Source organism: Typopeltis vanoorti, chromosome 2 (assembly GCF_054136105.1).
Source record: "Typopeltis vanoorti isolate ZY-2024b chromosome 2, IOZ_Tvanoo_1.0, whole genome shotgun sequence".
In the NCBI taxonomy this organism is placed as follows: domain Eukaryota; kingdom Metazoa; phylum Arthropoda; class Arachnida; order Uropygi; family Thelyphonidae; genus Typopeltis; species Typopeltis vanoorti.
The window spans coordinates 93,809,675-93,829,900 of record NC_143550.1 but is presented as its reverse complement, the minus strand read 5'-3'; the positions used below and the strand labels follow the sequence as shown (position 1 = coordinate 93,829,900).

Below are 20,226 nucleotides of genomic sequence, written 5' to 3'. Positions count from 1 at the left end.
AGCAATCAAAAGACAAAATATGCTAAAACGAATGTTATTTACTATCTCACCTTTAATGCCATGCATATTTGTACAAACCATTCCACAACTTGGGCTTCTGAAAATCGTTCTCCTTTTCTTTCTCGAATATGATGATAAAGGTCTCCACTCTCACAATAACCCATTACAATATGTAATATGCCATCAGAGTTTTGGAAGGAATCAAAATAGGATACGATATTTGGATGCTTTATAGTAGACAATAGTTGAACTTCCAAGTAAGCAGCTTGTTGTTCTTGGCGAGAAGCATGATGAAGATTTATTCGTTTCAAAACATACTACAGAAATAAATTTTATAAAAATATTTGATTTCTTCTGATCTTCACAAAATAAAATACAAAATAAAAAGGAAAAAGAAAAAATACACATCAATATATAAAGTAATTCAAATTCCTCTTATCTAATACAATTTTTACTCAACTAAAAATTAAATTAAAAATAGCAACCGATGTTTGTAATAATTTGTAATGTAATGTATAAATGCCTTAAATCTTAAAAATAATACTGCAAATGCCAAAAATAGTCATTTTCTATACTAATCGTTTCTTTTTTTTTTTTTTAAAAAAAAAAGATTAACTGTTATCTGAACTACAATCAAACAGAATTTTAAATGACTCCAATCGACAAAAAACAGTACATCAGAAAAGTCCCCACCTTTTCCCCCAGTCAATTCACACTATAGGAAATTCATGCAGTATTATGTTGTTATAAAGTAATAAAAACTACCTAAGCAAAATCCCATTGTGGCAATGTTATTTTAAGTTAACTACTGATAAATGAAAATTCAAGAATTGTTTCAAGAATTTTCAAAAAAAATTCAAGAAGAAAAATTTTGTTTATTAGCAGATGATATCAATATTCATGCTCTGAAGATGAACAGATTATTTATTTTTAATATCATCTAGTCAGTATGGTGACTGTATCAGAAAGGGATGTTGCAATTGAACAGGAGTTCATCACATCACACTCTTTAGCAAAAGTATCAATTCTGGAGATGACTGATCATAGAGAGGAGGGTAGTACATCTGTTGAGAAAACAAATCATGGTACAAACAGTATGACCATGACTGTAGTGTAATCATTCCATGCCTCCTTTCACCAAGTTTAAAGTATAAAAGTTCATTCTTTTTTTTTTTTTCATTTATAACCTTCTCTAACATTTAAGAATAATACCGAATTGGTTACTTTCTGATATGTACATCTCAGTAGACATATAACAAAATTATGGTAGTACAACACAATACAATATCATATATACAGTTTCCTATCAATAACTCTCCCCTGAACTCATCAACTATTTGATTTGATTTGCTTTGCTTTCACCTTTGATCATCTAGGGCTTCCCAAACTTATGGATATAAAGGCCCCTTTGGAAAGATTAAAATATTTCACGGCCACATCTAAAAAAAAAAAAAATTGTAATACAGACGATATTATAATATTTATTGTATTTATATTCAATACAAAACATACACAGCGAATATTGCAAAAATCAAATGCAAATATTACATTTTTAGCATCTTACATGCACATTTAAGATGCATTAAGAGATGCAGTTAAGAGAGGTGAAAGGATGGATGAGATGATTGTGATGGTGGGAACAAATGACTTGAGTGGTGGTGTAAATAGGGCAGTGAGAGATATGAGATTCTTGATTGAGGTGTACGAAAGAGGACACAGAGAGGAAAGATAGTGTGTGTGTTGCCTAGGTATGAATAATGACAAGCTGAGCAGAAGAGCAGTAATATTGAATGACATAACAGCTAGAATGTGTGACAAGAGAAGAATGGAATATGTGAATGCTTGGAGTGCATCTGAGGACAGAGAGGAATTGTATGCGAGAGACCGCTTACATTTGAATGAGGAAGGATGTAGGCATCTGGAGAGATTGCTGTTCTGAACAATCAGTGTGTCCCAAGGAGGATGGTAGCAAGAGTGGCTTCTTGTGGGAATGGGTACTTGGGAGAAGGGGGGACGACATCATCTAACACTGAGCCCAGTGGAGTCTAGAGGGAGATAATGCTGGGTATAGAAACAAAAGCATTTATATGCTTTATACACTAATGCCAGGAGTATACTGAATAAGGGAGAGGAATTGGTGGCGCAGATAGCATCAGCCTGGCCAAAAATTATTGGGATCACTGAGACGTGGTTGACAGAAGAGGATATAATAACAGGAATAGAAGTCGCTGGGTACAACATTTTTCAGCAGGATAGGAAGGGAAAGCGTGATGGTGGAGTACTGCTTATGATAAGTAACGACCATGTCCTCTAAGAGTGGAGACTTTGGAAGGCAGTGGCACTAATAATTTTGAAAGCATATGGTGCGAGGTAGAGGTGGGCAAGACAGGATATATAGTAGGGTGTTGCTACAGACACAGGAACACAGAGGGTGGGGACCAGGAAATGTTTAGACAGTTGAGTTTCATCTCAGGCAACATGTAATAGAGGGAACAAGAGGTTCAAGAGTTTTGGATTTGGTTATAGCATCAGAAGAGTTGATAATAACTGAGATGACATCTCTCCCACCAGTTGGAGAGAGAGTGACCATATGGTTTTGACTTGGAAAATGAATAGACATGCAGAGTATCAAAGAGGCAGGAACATATATGGAATTATAAGGCAGGTGATTATAATAGTCTAAGACGTCAACTTGAGGAAGTTTCATGGAGGGAGGAATTGGTAGTCCGGGATATCATTAGTGCATGGGAAATTGTGAAAGAATATTTGTTAGCAGCAATGGTAAGTTGTATACCACGAGTGAACAAGAGGACACAATTTGGAGTAAAGTGGATGACAAAAAATATTAAACAGGAATTGCATGCGAAAAAGAGACTATGGAAGAGATACAAGAAGACAGGTGAAGAGAGGATGCATGAAGAATATAAGATACAGGCTAGAAGAGTGACCAGTATGGTAAGGAAGACGAAACTGGAATATGAGAGGAGATTGGCCCTAAGATCCAAAGAAAATCCTAGGGAATTTTTTAGACATGTGGCCAGTAGGAGGAGAAATGACTGTGGAAGAATGATATTGTGGGATAAAAATGGCAATAGAGTGACTGATGCAGAGAACATAGAGGAATTGTTCAATGAACATTTATTGGAGTATTTCATCCTGGAGGAGTCAGTTTTAATGCTAGAGGGATTGGGCAGGTTCAAGGTTTAGAGGTACAGGAGGAGAGTGTGTTTCAAATACTGAGTACTCTGGATGTCAGTAAAGCTGTGGGACTGGTTGGTATTTCACCATGAGTTTTGAGAGGATATGCTAGGAAACTGACAGTGCCTATGACCTGGCTTTTCAATGAAAGTCGGGCTGCAGGAAAGGTGCCCATAGAATGGAAGGAAGGTAAGATAGTGCCATTGCATAAGGGCAGTAGCATACTGGAGGTGTCTAATTATAGGCCAGTCTGTGTGTCATCAGTAGTTGGGTCATAAGATCTTGGAGAAAGTAGTGAGGGACCGTATACAGCATTGGGCAAATGAGGGTAATGTTATCTGTGAGAGTCAACATGGCTTTGTGAAGTGGCGGTCTTGTTTTAGCAATATGCTAACCTTTTATGATAAAGTTACAAGAGCATTTGATGAGGGAAAGGCATATACTGCCATTTTCTTAGACTTAGCGAAGGCATTTGACAGGGGTACCACATGATAAGCTGATATTTGAGTTGCAGCACATGGGTCTGGATGTCAGATTGGTCAACTGGATTCAGGATTGGCTGTCTGATAGGTATCAGAGAGTTGTGCATGGTGGAGCAGTTTCAAGGAAGCAGAGGGTTACAAGTGGGATCCCACAGGGCTCAGTACTGGGACCTATATTGTTTAACCTTTATATCAATGACATTGCCAGTGGATTGCAAGGGGATATTCAGTTGTTTGTGGATGATGCGAAGCTGGGAAGGATTATTAGTAATAGTGCAGATGCGGCAGCCCTACAAGAGGATTTGAATAAGTTAGATAGATGGGCAAATGAATGGCGTGTCGGTTTAATGCAGCAAAATGTAAGGTCTTGAGGTTTGGAAAACATCAATGGGACTTGTCTCTCCTACTTGTCTCTCCTACTTCCTCCAGTATAACTCCTGGAGGAAGTAGGAGAGACAAGAGATCCGGGATTGATGATTGATAGAAACCTGAAATTTAGGGGACATATTGCAAAGGTGGTGAAGGTAACGCAGAGGATTGCTGCAATAATGAGAAGGACGCTGACCTGCAGAGATAAAACAGTTATCATTCCATTGTATAAGACCGTGATCAGACCACACTTGGACTACTGTTCTCGGATTTGGTCCCCAGGATTTGAAGGGGATAAATGAATTGTGGAAAGTGTTATATCATTATATTTGTATTTGTTGTGGTTTACTGTCCTTTATAAATCTTATCTAGAGTTCTTTAGTCTTTCTACCAATTGTTCTGCTGTTCCTATTCCAGCCGCTAAATTACAGTGCTTAATCTTAGTTAGAGCTGACTTTTTTTTTTTTTTTTTTTTTTTTTTTTTTTATCAGACACCATTCTTTCTGATGGATCACGTGTACTCTTCTTGCAGACAAAGAGAATGCCCTTGATGAAAGCCAAATTTCTCTACTGTTACAGATCTGGAGTTAGCTCCTTTTCGGAATCAAGAAAAATTTATTTGTTAATACAGCTGCACCATCTTGATTCCTATACAAAAAAGGATATTCCTGTCAGAGAGTTAACATGCAGATAATTACACGGCCTTAGAATCTACTATTTATTTATACTACCCTATTAGTTTATTTTTTAATCAGCAGTCGTAACCAAATTTTCTTTCGCATGGTTGAACAGCAGGAAGGAGTGATGACAAGAGGCCATCCCTGGAAGTTACGAAAGGAAACTGTGCGCAAGAGGGTGAGGAGTGGTTTCTTTGCGTGGAGGGTGGTTGAACCATGGAATGCATTGCCTGATGGAGAATGGTCGATGAGTTTAAGGAGTAGTATGATAGACTTTGTGTTTCTTTAGGGGGGACCTCCCCCTCGATGAATCTTGACAGACTTTATGTTCTTAGGAAGGACCTCCCACGATTAGTCTTTTGACTCCATGGAGACCTGAATAATAATAATAATTTGTATATGCTCCAGATAATGATCTTAGTATGAAGATCGAAACGTCGGGAAATTAAGAGTTATTTATAACACGGTTGTAAAGTCCATAATTTCTAATATAAATACTTTTAAGATAAAAAAAAAAAATTCACTTAGTCTGAAAACATCTTAAATTTGTTTTCATTATTTCATGGCCCCCTCAACAAAACTAACAGCCCCCAAGGGGGGCCACGACCCACAGTTTGGGAAGCGCTGATCTAGGATACTCCAAACTGCACTAACCAATTTATATTTTAGTCTTTCTCTGGTTTTCACCATTTTCTGCTTCAAACATTTGGTTTGCTAATATTTCATCTCTCATTGTATTTAGGTGACCAAGCCTCAGATCAGCTTTGCTTACACAGAATATTAAGCATATTATTAGTTTTTATTTCTCTAAACATTTTTGGCTGTAATTGGAAAATTACAGTATTCGAGGTGCAGTACTGTGGTGTTAGCAAGTTTCTAACTCCAACAATGTTACAATATTTGCTAACAGTACTGTAGGATTTCGTTCACCACTAATTTAACTCCCATCAACATTCTCCTTATATAAATATTCCCACTTCCCTTGTCAACAACATCTGGATGGAAATTTCATATAATCGAATAGCATATCAAGTACTATATATAAACTAAAGTAAAAAAATAATTAAATAAAGTAAATAAAAGAAAATTTCACAAAAACCAGTTTTTTTTTTAATTGCTTTCCCAATTTCTGCCATCAGAACTTGTTTTATAGCACATAAACTGTCAATTGTTGTTACTTAGCTGTATTGACAATATTGTTTAAATTATTATATTAATTCGTGCAATCAAAAACAGATTAAAGGTATCTATATGCACGACCTATTTTTCTGCAATCATGCATGCTAGGTTAGGTTAGGATAGGATAAGCTTAAGCAGAGCTTGGCTCCTAATAACAATGTTAGATCTGTAAGAATTCTAAAAACAGCAAGCAAAGACAAGAATTCTTCAGCCATATTTAAGAGAATTGCAAGAGGTCCATACTTTCTCATAACAAAAGATCATCAAACTGTGCTTTGAACCTATTCACAGTTTCTGCACTTACCACACTTTCAGGCTTAGTTACTATTATAATAATAATGGAATTAACTCACGTAAATTATTCTTTATTAGTAGAATTTTTGCCTGAGTAGCACAGGCATCATCAGTACAAGTACAAAGGCTAATTAAACAATAACTGATATATTCACAAAGCACCACCTAAATAGCTAAGATTAAATTTATTTACAAAAATAAAAAATAAAAAAGAATTAAATTAAATTAAATAAATAATACTAATAAAGAATATTTACATGAGTTAATTACGTTATTATAATAGTAAGTAATACGTCTACTCACGATATTTCCTTACTGAAACACTTTCAGGCTATTCATTCATCCATGCAAAAAACCTACTTCTCACTCAAGTTCTACCCTTGCTTTCCTCTACTCTATGAAATATCTTCTTCACATTAATCTGGTAACAATCCCTCACCAACTTATATGCCTCGATCATATCCCTCTTCTTCTTCTATTCACAAGGCTATGTAAATTGCATTCCCTCAATCTCTCTCTCCTTGTATCTGACATTCCACAGATCTGACACTAACTTACTAAAGCTACTCTGGACCTGCTCCAATGCATCATCCCCCTTGAAAACTAGGTGACCAAATCTGTGTACAGTAGTCCATATGTGGCCTGATCAAAACCTTATACAAAGGAACCACAACCTCTTTGCTTCTGCATGTCAAAGTACTCCTCATTATCACCATAATCCATTGGGATAGTCTTACAATTTTAGCAATGTTATCCCTAAACTTCAAGTCTCTGTCTATGATCACTCCCACATCTCCAATCTCCTCTGCCTCTTCAAAATGTCTCCATTAGTATAATTTGCATCCCAACCTTGCCTACAAAATTTCAAGACTTTGCACTTCGCAACATTAAATTGATAGCTCCTCTTATTTGTCCCACTTACATAGTCTATTTAGATCCACCCGCAAGGCTACAAAATTGCTCCACTTCTCATAGCCCTTCCCAACTTTGCATCACCAGTAAACAGCTGCACATTTCCAGTTAAGCCAGTCACAATGTCATTAACACACAAGTTAAACAATAATGGTCCCAAAACGGATCTGTGTGGCACATCACTAGTGACCTTCCTCTCTTGGAATACCACTTCTCCATATACAACCTGCTGATACCTTCCTGACAGCCAATCAGCTATCCAATTTCAGTTTGGCTATCTCATGTGGCAGTTTATCAAAGGCCATTACAGTGGTGTTTAGAGTGAAAAATCTAAACACCACTGTATATGCATCTCCTTTATCAGGTGAATTTGTCACCTTGTTGTTATACGTAAGCTGAAAAATGACCCCCCGCCTAACAAAATGCTGACCATCATAAAGAATACTGCTACTATTATCAACCCACTTCTGAATCCCAGTCCTCACCAACTTCTCTAATATCTTAAAATCAACCCCAAACACACAGATTGCCCCATAATTTATAACCTTAGTCTTACCCCCCCCCCTTTGTGAAGTGGAACAACTTTTCACACTCTCTTTATCCTTTGGGACTTGCTCTGTTGCAACTCAAGTTAAACAGTTGTGCCAAAGGTGTTGTTAATGTCATAGAGCATTTCCTCAAGTTAAGTGGTGAAATGTCAAATCTATTGCCTTACTAATATTAAGTTTATTTAATTACTAATATACTTCCTGTTCATTTACCATCAGTTCCCTCCTCCACCATACCCTCTAGACTCCAGCTTTAGTATATTTATCAGTATATTTCTTCCATCACAAGGAAGAAATATACTGATAAACTGATCACTGAATAATTCAACTGATATCCTCTGCATTGGTTACCAATCTTCCAGTGTCATCAACAGCATCCTCCCATAGTCATTTTTCCTTCTACCTGCCACATACCAAAAGAAATCACTAGTATTTTTCTTAACTTCATTGGCTAACTTCTGCTCATACTGTCCTTTTACTACTTTTATCACCTGAGTTACTTCCTGGCCTGCTCTTTGTGCTCTTCATGCAACTGATCATTATCACCATTCATCTTGTGTTGCCTTCACAGTGCTCTGCCTTCTTCTTCCAGATTTCATGCTTAATCTTTTCATTCGTCCATTTCACTCCTATCTTATTTAGTATTTTCACTTTTGGGATATATTCAGACATTGCTGCTGTTAAACAGCTCTCGATTAATGCCCACAGAGAGTCTACATCCTTCCACTAAACTCCTCTTTCCTTGCTATAACTCCCAGCTTTCTATAATCACCTGCCTTATAGCTCCACATAAATTCCTTCTTTATAGAAGTTCTCATGTGATTGGATGTAAACCAGGTGATCACTTCATGGTCACTCTCACCAACCGAGGAAAGATTAGACACTCTATTCACAATCACATCTTCTGATAATAGATCTAAGACACTTAACCATCATGTGCCCTCTATTACGTACTGCCTAAGATTGTTGTCCCTTAAGAATTCAAGAAATTCATTCTCCTTATTGAGAGAATTAAAGGTGAACAGATTATTCTGTTATCACTTTATACAGTTCCAACCATTTCTCAATTTTTTTCATATTCATCATCATATTCTCTGCATCCAAATCATGTGTTCTTACCAATCAGATCCTCTCATTCACTTTGTTCATCCTTCTTCATGAAGGACAATCTTTGTGCATGTTCATATTCACCATATTTAATTACCTCTGTGGCACAACTGGAAGAACAACCCAACAATGTCCCCTTTTATTGTAAAAGACATCGCCATAGCAAGAAGAACCTTTATATAAACGTTTTCAACTGAAGGTGATAGCAGTGTTTTTTACTAATAGAAACTCAAGCTTTTCATTTTGTATGCAGGAAAACTGATTATAGAACGCATACAATTAACAGACAAAAATACTATTAGTGAGTTGCACATAGCATACTGTGTGGATTGTGGAACATGTAGTGTGGAGCATCTTCTGATCCTTAGACTCCATGGAGGTGTCACATAATAACATAGGTGCACCACCGATTTTCTGGCACACTCTGTTATTGAGAAAATTAAAGGTGAACAGATTATTCTGTTATCACTTTATACAGAACCTTGATGAGTTAGCCATGTTGCTGAACCAATGAAGGTCATGTAATAATAATAATAATTATTATTATTATTATATGAGCACCTCCATGGAGTCCGAAGATCCATTGCAGGAGACCCACTCTGTCCACACAATCTATCATACCTCTCCTTGAACCCATTAAGAGATTAATGATTCATAAAGAATAATGATTCATGTATATCTATAACTCACTAATTATGAGGGGGCATCCTAAAATAACTGGAATCTGAACTTGACACATGCACATTTTCTAGTTATAGATGCTGCTGCTGGCATTGTGAGTGTGTAGTTTTTTAGCACCAGTCTGGTAAGTGGTGTCATCCTGTGAACTGGTTGTTGTTCTGGCTGCTTTTTTATATCTAATAATTCTCTAACTATTAATATAGGGACCTGTGTGACTTCTATTCCCACAGTTTGGGAATAGAAGTTGCACAGGCCAAGGCGCCCCTCTATCCCCTCTTTTCTTCAACTGCATTAATTGATGAATTTCTTCGTTCTCTACCTAACCATATTGGTTATGCTCTTGAACTTGGTTTGTTGTTCTGCCTGCTTTTTTATATCTAATAATTCTCTAACTATTAATATAGGGGCCTGTGTGACTTCTATTCCCACAGTTTGGGAATAGAGGTTGCACAGGCCAAAGCGACCCTCTATCCCCCTCTTTTCTTCAACTGCATTATTGATGAATTTCTTCATTCTCTACTTAACCATATTGGTTATGCTCTTGATGCTTCTTCTTTTAATGATATGGACACGAGAACAAGGTGGTCAGCAAAGGCTGATGACCTTATTCTCATGGCCTCCACTAACGTTGGCCTGCAGGAACTCCTTGACAGGGCAGTAGGCTTCTTTCATGTTAGAGGTCTTACCATAAATGTGAAGAAGTCCTGTTCATTAGCATTTGTCCCTTCAGGGTGTGACAAGAAGCTAAAGGTAAAAAATCTTGAGTTTTTTCCTACAAGACAGGCCATTGCATTGCCTTACTGTCCTGGAGGAATGGAGATACCTTGGTATCTTTTTTTACACCAAAAAGATGGTCTTCTATTCCCTTCTCTTTAGAAAATACTTTGTCATCTTTAAGAAAAGCTCCTCTTGACCCTCAGCAGAGGCTTTTCCTCCTTTCAAATTATTTGCTTCCTAGGTATTATCATAAGTTGATGCTCAGGTGTACCTATGTCTCAGTACTGTCAGATATGGGTAGAGCTATTTGCTCTGCTATTCATTCATGGCTTAGGCTTCCTTTAGATACTCTTGTTGCCTATTTTCATGCTATGGTGAAGGACAGCAGACTTGATATCCCTTCCCTCTGCTGGCTTATCCCATGCCTCCATTATAATAGAAATAAGAAATTAGAAATATCTACTTCTCAAATTTGCAGAGATGCCCACTTGTTGTCAGTCACAGGAACAAGGTCTCATATCATGAGCAGAATATAGATCTTGCTTGACAGATTGAAGGGGGGTTTGGAGCAGCTCTTCACTGCACTAGTGCTACCATCTCCCTTTTAGGGTGTATGGTGCAATGAGAGCTACAAAGACTTGACTTCTGTAGGCATTACTTCAGCAGACATTAAGATCTTGTCACTTAGAGCTTTGCAGGGCACACTGGTGGCTTGGCATCGTAACCAACAAATGACTTCTAGAATACATTGTACTGGCATGGAATAGATCTTGATGTATTTTGGCTTCAGCCTTTCTAGCCTACTGGGATAAAGGCATCGGCCTTTGCTCTGGTAGACCATAATATGTAGCACTACATTTCAGTGCAAAGTTTTATAAAATAAAATAAAACAAAATGTACCACAAGAATCAGTCCATGGGACCACTGTTATTCAATCTGCACATTAATGATATAAAGATTTAACAGGTGACATATAGCTATTTGCTGATGATGCAAAGATAGGTAGGGTAATCAGGACTGTTGCTGGTATGCAGTACTTACAGAATGATTTGAACAGGCTGGAATTGTGGGCATGGGAAAATGGATGTCAGTTCAATGTCAGTAAATGCAAAATCATGAAATTTGGTGTGATTGATATCCAATGTCATATTATATTGGTGGAATTATGCTAGAAAAAACTGATCAGACTAGGGATCTCGGAGTGTAAGTACATAGCAAGTTGAAGTTCAGGGGGCCAGGTAATAAAGATTGCAATACATCTTAGCAATACATTTCAGCATTGCAAAGACAATCGCAATGCTGAAATGAGCTTTGACATGTAAAGATAAGAATATAATTTTGCCTCTTTACAAAGCCTTGATAAGACCTCACTTAAACTACTGTGTGCAGGTCTGGTCTCCTAGTTTCCGTTGTAATTCTGATACAATAGAGAGAGAGAGAGAGAGAGAGTGCATAGGAGAGTGTTAAAAATGATATTAGGATTGTGGAATATTGATTATGAAGACAGATTAAGAATTTGTAGACTGCAGACACTAGCAAATAGGAGAAAGAGGGGGAGGGGGATATGACTGAGACTTGCAAACTTCTGAGAGGATCATACAGAATTTCACAGGATGGAATTTTTCATTTTATGGAGGGTGAGGAAAGGATGTGAGGTATACATGGAAGTTGAGAACGAATGCTGTCAAGAAAGGGATTAGGGATAGATTTATCTCTCATAGAGTAGTGTATGACTGAAATGGATTGCTACTGGATGTTGTGTGTGCAAGTAGCATGAATGAATGCAAAAACAGGTATGACAACTGATGCAAATAGCATGGCCTCCTTCGATGAGTCCCTGGCTCCCTGGAGGTCTCTCTTAATAATAATAAGGTATGTTACAGGTGCAATGGATACGGTATACTCCAGGTTGGGCCAATGGTGGGGAGGGGATCCTTAAAGAAGTTGAATATGTTTTTTAATTTTATTAGTGGTTTAAAAGCCATTAAGACAATAATGGTGTAGAATTCTATTTTTTTTTTATCTGATTTTACTGTAATCTATATTACAGTAAATGGTTTTACTGTAATCTATATTATATGCAATTTTAGAAGTTTTATGAAGAACTTGATTGATAATGTTTTGCTAGAGCTATTATTTATAAACGTATTGCTAATAGGTTGCAATTCTTGTTTAAGAGCTTTTTAATTAGAGCAAATTGTTATAGCTCTGTTTTTGAGGGTGTTAATGACTCCAAGTTATTGTGAAGGGTGGTGATAACAGTTAGCTGTTCTGTAGGATGAGGCGAGTTGTGTAGGGTTTCAAATGCAAGCGAGGAGTATAGTGTGCTGTCATCTGCAAAACTGTGTATTGGGTTGGAGGTCAATTGCAGTAGGTCATTGATGTATAGCAGGAACAGGGTTGGTGAGAGGACAGAACCTTGTGGGACCACAGCATTAATTGAGTGGTGCAAGGATAGGGAGCCATCCACCATGTCTGTCTGGACACAGTGTGCGTCCAGACAGAAAACTGGCGATCCACCTACAGAAGTCCTGGGTCAGACCGAATGATGGTAGTTTGCCTAGTACGCCTTTGTGCCAAAACCGGTCAAAGATTTTGGAGATATCTAGTGCAATCACTTGAGATTCGCCAAACCTCTCCATAGCATTTGTCCAGAGATGGGTGATGCATGTAAGTAGATCTCCTGTTGATCGGCAGTGGCAGAATCCATACTAGCAGTCATTTATTTGGTGAGTGTCTTCAAGATAGTGTAGGAGGTGGGAATTGACATTTTTTCCATTACCTTTGACAGGACTGAGGTAAGCGAGATAGGGCGGTAATTGGATGGCAGTGACTTGTCACCCTTCTTGGGAATGGGCTGAATATAGGCCAATTTCCAGTTTGTGGGATAGATTCCAGTGGAGTAGGAGAGTATATATAGGTGACATAGGATAGGGGTCAATTCTGGAGCACAATTTTTCAGAACAATTGGGGGAATGCCATCGGGGCCAAGAGACTTTTTTTGTGTCTAATTGGGACAGTATTTTTCTGATTTCATCCTGGAAAAAGGATATAGGAGGCATTGTATGTTGGGTGTCCGGAATGGTTGGGGGACATTTACCATCGTCAGTTATGCATGCATTTGAAGCAAAGTATGAGGCCAGAAGATTGGCTTTTTCTGTGGGTGATGAGGCAGTAGAGCCATCAGGGTATGATAGGGGTGGGAATAGTGTTGGACAGAAGTTACGGCCAATTCCTTTGGCAAGAGACCAAAAGGCTCGGCTGCCATTTGGACAGGCTGCTAGTTTCCTACTTTTTGCTCTTTCGACTTTCTGTTTTGGAAGCATTGATTGTTTTTTTGCATCTATTATTACGGGCTTCAGTGTAAGCTTTGAAGGAGGATGAGGTTCTTGATTTCAGAGTTGTGGTATGTCTGGTGTTTCATCTCTACAGCCTTGGCACATCTTTTGGAGAACCAGGGTTTCGTTAATGAATGGCAGTTCAGAGTGTTGTGTGGAATGTATGTATTCATGCCAGTGAGGATTACTTCGGTAATCAGCTCGGTGCATATGTTTGGGTTGGAAGGCCGGAAGCAATAGTCCAACCATGGGAATGCGGCATAGAAGTTATGAAGGCTGTCCCACTTGGCACTGTTATAGTGCCAAACTACTCTTGTATGGGAGTGTCTGTGTAAACGTTGTTGCATGGGGGGAGGAGATGAGCACTAGGTTGTAGTCAGAATTGCCTAGGGGGCCCACTACTTTCACTGTGTATTTGGAGGGGTCATTGGTGAGGAAGAGATCTAGGGTGTTTGGGAAGCAGTTTGGGTTGTCTGGTATTCTGGTTGGCATCTGGACAAGTTGAGTAAGGTCATTGGTGATGGCAAATGTTTCTGCATCTCTGCCTGCAAGATCTGTACAACTGGAGGAGGAAAGCCAGTGTTGGAAAGCTAGTGTTGTGGAAGTTAAAATCTCCTAGAAGAATGATTTCGCTGTTGGGAAAGTGGGATTGGAGAAAGTCGACTTTTAGGAAGAGGAAATTAAAGAGCTCAGAGTGGTTGGTTGCATTGGGGGAGCAATAGAGGCAGCAGATGAATTGAACTGAGTGGGGAAGGGATATTTTCAATCAAAGAAGGTCAAAGTTGGGTGATTCTAGGTTAGGTGCTCTCTGGCAAGGTATGTCTGAGCAGATGTATGCGTAGACACCACCCTTGGGGCAAAAGTTGTTGAAGAGTAAGTAGTTTGGGAGGCTGAGATAAGTGGTGCTGGCGAGAGGCAAGACTTGGGTTTATGCCAGGAAGAATAGGTGGGGTTTGGTAGACTGAAAGTGGTAGTGGACACTATTCAGGTTGGAGTTTAGGCCAAGGATGTTGGTGAAGTGGATGTGTAGGGTTTTGTGGGACGTTTGTTGGACCGCATGGGTCTTGCATATTTCCTATGCGGTGCCTGCCTGCTGGTCCCCCATGGTGGCTGCTAGTGGCATCACTTGGTTTTTTCTCCAGTTTATCTTGTCTGTAGTTGATGGTCCAACTGTTGTCACCATTTTGACGTTTATCTTTGAGTTGTCTTCGAAGCTGACATCTTTGTTCTCTTTGTGAAAATGATAAGTCTGGTTGTGCACGTATGCGCGATTGGGGGGGGCAGGAGTCTTTTAACTTGTTGTTGATTGCTGTTATTATTTTTGATGTGCTTGTCGGCATGTTGCAAGTCACTTTTACTAGGCATGGAAAGTTCGTACTGTCCTTCCTTTTATTTATAGGCCCAAAACGATGGCACCTGACGATATTCTCAGGATCAATGTTGCATTCTTCAGCTAGTTTCTTGATGTCTTCTTGTAGTGATTTTCCGTTTTCCGTCGGGAAGTTCAGAATGATGGCTTTGAGTTTTTTTTTTTGTTCAGCCTCCATCAAGTTGTTTACCATGGATGCAATTAGATATCGCGAAGTTCTTTCACTGGCGGAGTGGAGCTTGCATTGCGCTGGTTTTTGATTTGATCTAGCTTAGCTTCGACTGCATGTATTTTGTCAGTAAAAGTTTCATTTAAAGCATTGATGTGCTGTTTGAGATTTTAGACACGTTTGCCTATGTTCAGAAGTTGTTTTACCAAAGGAAGGCACAGTGAACAGAAGAAGCTGGTTAAGTTCAATAAGTAGCTTATGTGCAGCTTCGTCAATTTTCGCACATGAAGCGTGCAGCTGGTGGCAACAGAACTCGCAGAATATGCCCTTTTTTGCAGATTTCTTACAGACCTCTTTCTCTTCAGAAACTATACACAAACTGTCATTAGAAACTCGTTTTGTATTGTCACTGTTATCCGAGCTATTTTTCCATTTAAAGAAGGTACCAATGTACTTATCCATAGTTGAAATACCATACTTACTCGAATATAACTTGCCTCCACATATAACTCGCACCCCTGATTTTACTTTTCGAAAAATGAAATTAAAAAGTTTCGCATATGAAAAAAGCTTAAATACATTCACATCAAGGGATAGTAACTCGCTTGCAGCAGTAAACAACACACCCTCCCCAACAGCCACTATACTGCAGAGGCAAGAAAAACAAGTACTTTTATTATGTCAGTATGAGCAGTCTGTGTAATATATTTCTCAACAAATAGTGCAATTAGAGACAAATGGGATAAAAATGAAACTAAATAATGAATCACAAGTCCCCTCATACAGAAACTATGCTGTATAGACTCGAGCAAAACCATATGTTGCACCGGCAAACAGTATCTAACTAAAAACTATTGTTATTAATTAGATGTGTGTGAATTCACTCGCCTCAAGGCAGCAATAAAATTCAACAGAATGTGTTAAAATTTGTAAACGTGTTAAAACTAAGAAATATATATATAGTGAGTGTTATTATGGCAGTTTCACATATTACTGGAATTCGGTTGAAGAGTCGGTTCAATTGTCGGCTATGCTTTTATCTTTCGGTCGTGTAATCTTTTTGTTAATACTGCACCAATCATATGCATGTCTTAATAACCTGCCAATGCTGTCTGTTTCATGTTAGGCTTAATTACCATAAAGTTAGAAAAGTCACAAAACAGAAAAATGTTCTGGGTCCAGGCCCCAAAGAGCCCTGGCTAAATTTAACCACTGCATTAAATTTAACAATTTTGGTAAAGCAGGCATCTCAGATCACACTCTTAACGCCTTACACCAAACTGGTTGGAAATGTACCTGTTCTTTACATTATGCAAAAACCTGGTATGAATGCAAATTTAAAGACGCCTTGAAATCTTGATCATCCTAATCTTAACAATAATGGTGCCATAAAAATTCCCAGAATTTGGATGACACACATTTAGCCCCCTTAAGTTCTTCAAGTTTTACAGCAAACCCTTACTTTAGGATTCAAAGCAATAACTTCAGCTCCAGCCACCATCTATACAGTTTTGTTCTAATTTATACGAGTAATTATGTGAGAGCATGTTGCTCTCTAGCTTAATATATCTCTTAATGGTATATAACCAAATGGATAATAATAATAATAACATGACTCTAGATTTGATGTAGTAAGGGTTTTTATTTTCACCAAAGGTCAGGACAGTAGTTTTAATGATTGATCAAATTACTGTAATTTTAACATACCATATGGATTGTAACGTAGCTTGTTTCTTTGTATATATGTGTATATTCCAGATGATGACCTTTATATAAAGGTCGAAATGTCGAGTGATCGTTTTGTTATAATAAAACTTCACTGAGATAAAGAGCCAATAGGCTTCGCTTCACTTTGGCAAAGTAAATTTATTCAAATGAAGTAGATATTGAATCCAACCTTATTTCTTAGCCGAAGAAATAATTCGACTAAGAAATAATGTTGGATTCATTATCCACTTAATTTGAATAAATAAAACTTTGGTTTATATTAAACTGAAGTTTTACTATAACACAGTAGTTGTTTCCATAATTTTTAATAATAAATGCTCATCACCATGTAACCATGAAAGTATATAGCCCTATTAGTCTGCTATCATAACTGTACAAAATGTTTATATCCATTATGCTAAATAGGATCACAAAGTTTTTGGGTGATGTACAGCCATATGAACAAGCAGAATTCAGTGCCAGATTCTCTGTAATAGATCATATTCACATTATTAATCAAGTTATAGAAAAAGTAAATGAATATAAGCTTCCTGGATATTTAGTGTTCACAGATTTTGAAAAAGCTTTTGATTCTCTATATCATTCAGGAATAAATGCGCAGAGCCATTTATGCACTGCACAAGTGACATGCATGCATATACACACACATTGCTTAGGAATCCTGTGATTATAATAAGAATACTAATAAAGACCCAGAAATACAAAGTTTATAAAAATTAACTCCTTTTTACTACTGATTATTAAACTCTCTTTTATTCGAAAATATATAAATCAACAGTTATCAGCTAAAGCCAATTACTTTTTTACTTCAAACCTCTGCTCTTATATTTAAAAATACATAAAATGGCAGATATCAACTAAAAGTGTACTGAAATCAAATTCATACCTGTTTATGATTTTTACGATAAGAAACTAACCACACTGCTCCATAACTACCTTTGCCAATCTGCTTTACCATACTGTAATTTTCCATACTTTATCCTTTTTCAAGTGGATATCATTTGTTTTATTGAATGGTGATGATGATGATGGAAATAGCTCTATTTTCTAAAAACAAGAATCATGGAAAACAGGTAGCAAAATATACATTTCAAAACTTAAAGAAACAAACACATCCATGTTAATATATAATAATAACAATAATATTGTAAAAATCATGTGAACAAAACAGTCCAATAAGTAATTACGTGAGATACACTATTTCTATGTCTCATACTGATAGGTGATATCTGGATTAAAACATAATTAACTTCCCAAATAGATGGAATGAAGTGTATATATTGTTTCATTATTTATTTTGATGCTAGAATACATTGGCTTGCATTCCCATACTGTATGGATAAATTAGGGAACAGCAATCATACATGCTTATCATAACACAGATGGTACCTGGGTTAGGGACAACCCGACTTATGCATTTCACACTTACGAACGGGCTCCCAATGCTTCCCATAAGGATAATTAACAATTAAATCAGTGGTTCCCAAACTGTGTACTGCAAAATATTCCAATATTTTCACTAAAATAACTGCATCAACTGCACACTGCAACTGTTAGGTAGGCTTATGTTCTGACTTTGGGTGCCATGAACCGAAAAAGTATTTGGAGCTAGCGAATTAAATAATTAAATTAATAACTCAGGAACTAGTTTCTTCCATGCACGTAAACAAACCCACATGTATGAGTTTGTTTTTACACTCTGTTTGTTTAAATTAAAAGAAAGAGAACAATAGTTTCTGTGACTTATTATTAGAGTACAGGGATATTATTATTACACCGTATTATTACTGCCAGATATGAGCCATTATAGTATTGTTATAATTATTATTATTATTACTGTATATGTGCTGTTCATCAGGGATCTGAGTTACGTACAAATCCAACTTAAAGACGTTCTCAGGAACGTATCTCGTTCGTAACCCAGGGATTGCCTGTATATTATTATTATTATTATAATTAAGAGAGAGACCTCCAGGAATTCAGGAACTCATCGATGGAGGCCATACTATTTGCACCAACTGTCATACCTGTTCTTGAATTCATTCAAGCTACCTGCACACCAAAGGCAATCCATTCCAATCACGCACCACCTCTAAGAGAGAAAAATCTAGCCCTAATCCCTTCCTTGACAGCATTCATTCTCAACTTCCATGGACGCCCTTGCATCCTTTTCCCACCCTCCATAAAATGAAAATTTTCATCTACTGAAATACTGTATAACCCTTTCAGAAGTTTGTAAGTCTCAATCATATCACCCCTCTTTCTCCTGTTTGCTAGTGTCTGCAGCCAAATTCTCAACTTATCTTCATAATCAGTATTCCACAATCCTGATAACATTTTTGAAACATTATATATATATATTCTCTTTTCACAACATGAGAATATATATATAATAAGAAAGGCAGATTGCATTATTATTTCAATCAAAATAAAGATTTAGACATAACATCTTACTATTCAGATGTAAGAAATTAATTGTATATTTCCTAAAAATTTTGTTGTCAATGGTTTGGCAAGATATGCCCTCACTGTGATAACAGTCAAAGAAAGACATCTTTGAAATAATACAGAAAAAACACTTTTTTTGCTGGTTTAGATTCTTTCATTATTGCTTGCAAGTCAACTGTGGTTCTCAAAAAAAAAACCTGTATATACATAATATTAGTTTAATTTATTAGTTTTCACTTTGTGAGTCAAGCAAACATTTTCATGAGGAAGATAATGATATAATGAATATAATTTATTAATGTTGCAAAGAAGTGGGGTTGTTATGACCATATGCCTATTCCTGATATAAGCTTCCTGAAGTTGAGAACAAGAAGGATTTCCTCACTGAACAAAAATATGCAAGTACTGTAACAAATATGAATACTGAAAGTGAATTAATGTTCAAAATCTCAAGACTTGAGTAAATTATCAGACAGATGAAGGAATTACAAAAAGTCAAGAAACATTTAGAGAAGCACAGAAAGCACAAGAAAGTTAAGCACCAAAAGAAGAGACAAGAAAGAATTGAAACCAATAAGCTATTATTGAGTAATGATCAGGTAAGTGAAGTAAATATACAAAAAAGAGAAGTATTATATGCTATGCAATTTCCTCACAAAACATGCCATTAATGACAGTGTTACTATTTTGTACTTTCCAGAAATAAATATAATGAATGCAATGGAAAAATAGAAAAGAAAAAGTAAAAGAGATTATTACTATTCAGGCCTCCATGGAGTCAAAAGACTCATCGTGGGAGGTCCTTCCAAAGAACATAAAGTCTGTCAAGACTCACTGAGGGGAGGTCCCCCCCCACTAAGAAACACAAAGTCTATCATACCACTTCTTAAACTCATTGACTGTTCTTGCTCTCACCACTCCATCAGGCAATGCATTCCACGGTTCAACCACCCTCCACGCAAAGAAATCACTCCTCACCCTCTTGCTCACAGTTTCCTTTCGTAACTTCC

The 20,226-nt window shown here is 37.2% G+C and overlaps 1 protein-coding gene across 4 annotated transcripts in view; it reads right to left on the bottom strand.

Moving 5' to 3' along the window:
- The window catches only part of LOC150109260 (uncharacterized), a 251,177-nt gene that overhangs the window by 214,003 nt on the left and 16,948 nt on the right, over positions 1–20,226 (bottom strand). For all 4 annotated transcript variants that reach the window (XM_090406776.1, XM_090406802.1, XM_090406794.1 and 1 more), the window contains exons 3-4: positions 17,655–17,815; positions 51–317 (exon numbers count right to left, since the gene is read on the bottom strand). In XM_090406776.1, the coding sequence (XP_090262902.1) occupies positions 51–317; positions 17,655–17,741 (354 nt within the window). In that variant the 5' untranslated portion in view covers positions 17,742–17,815. The remainder of the gene's footprint in view (positions 1–50; positions 318–17,654; positions 17,816–20,226) is intronic.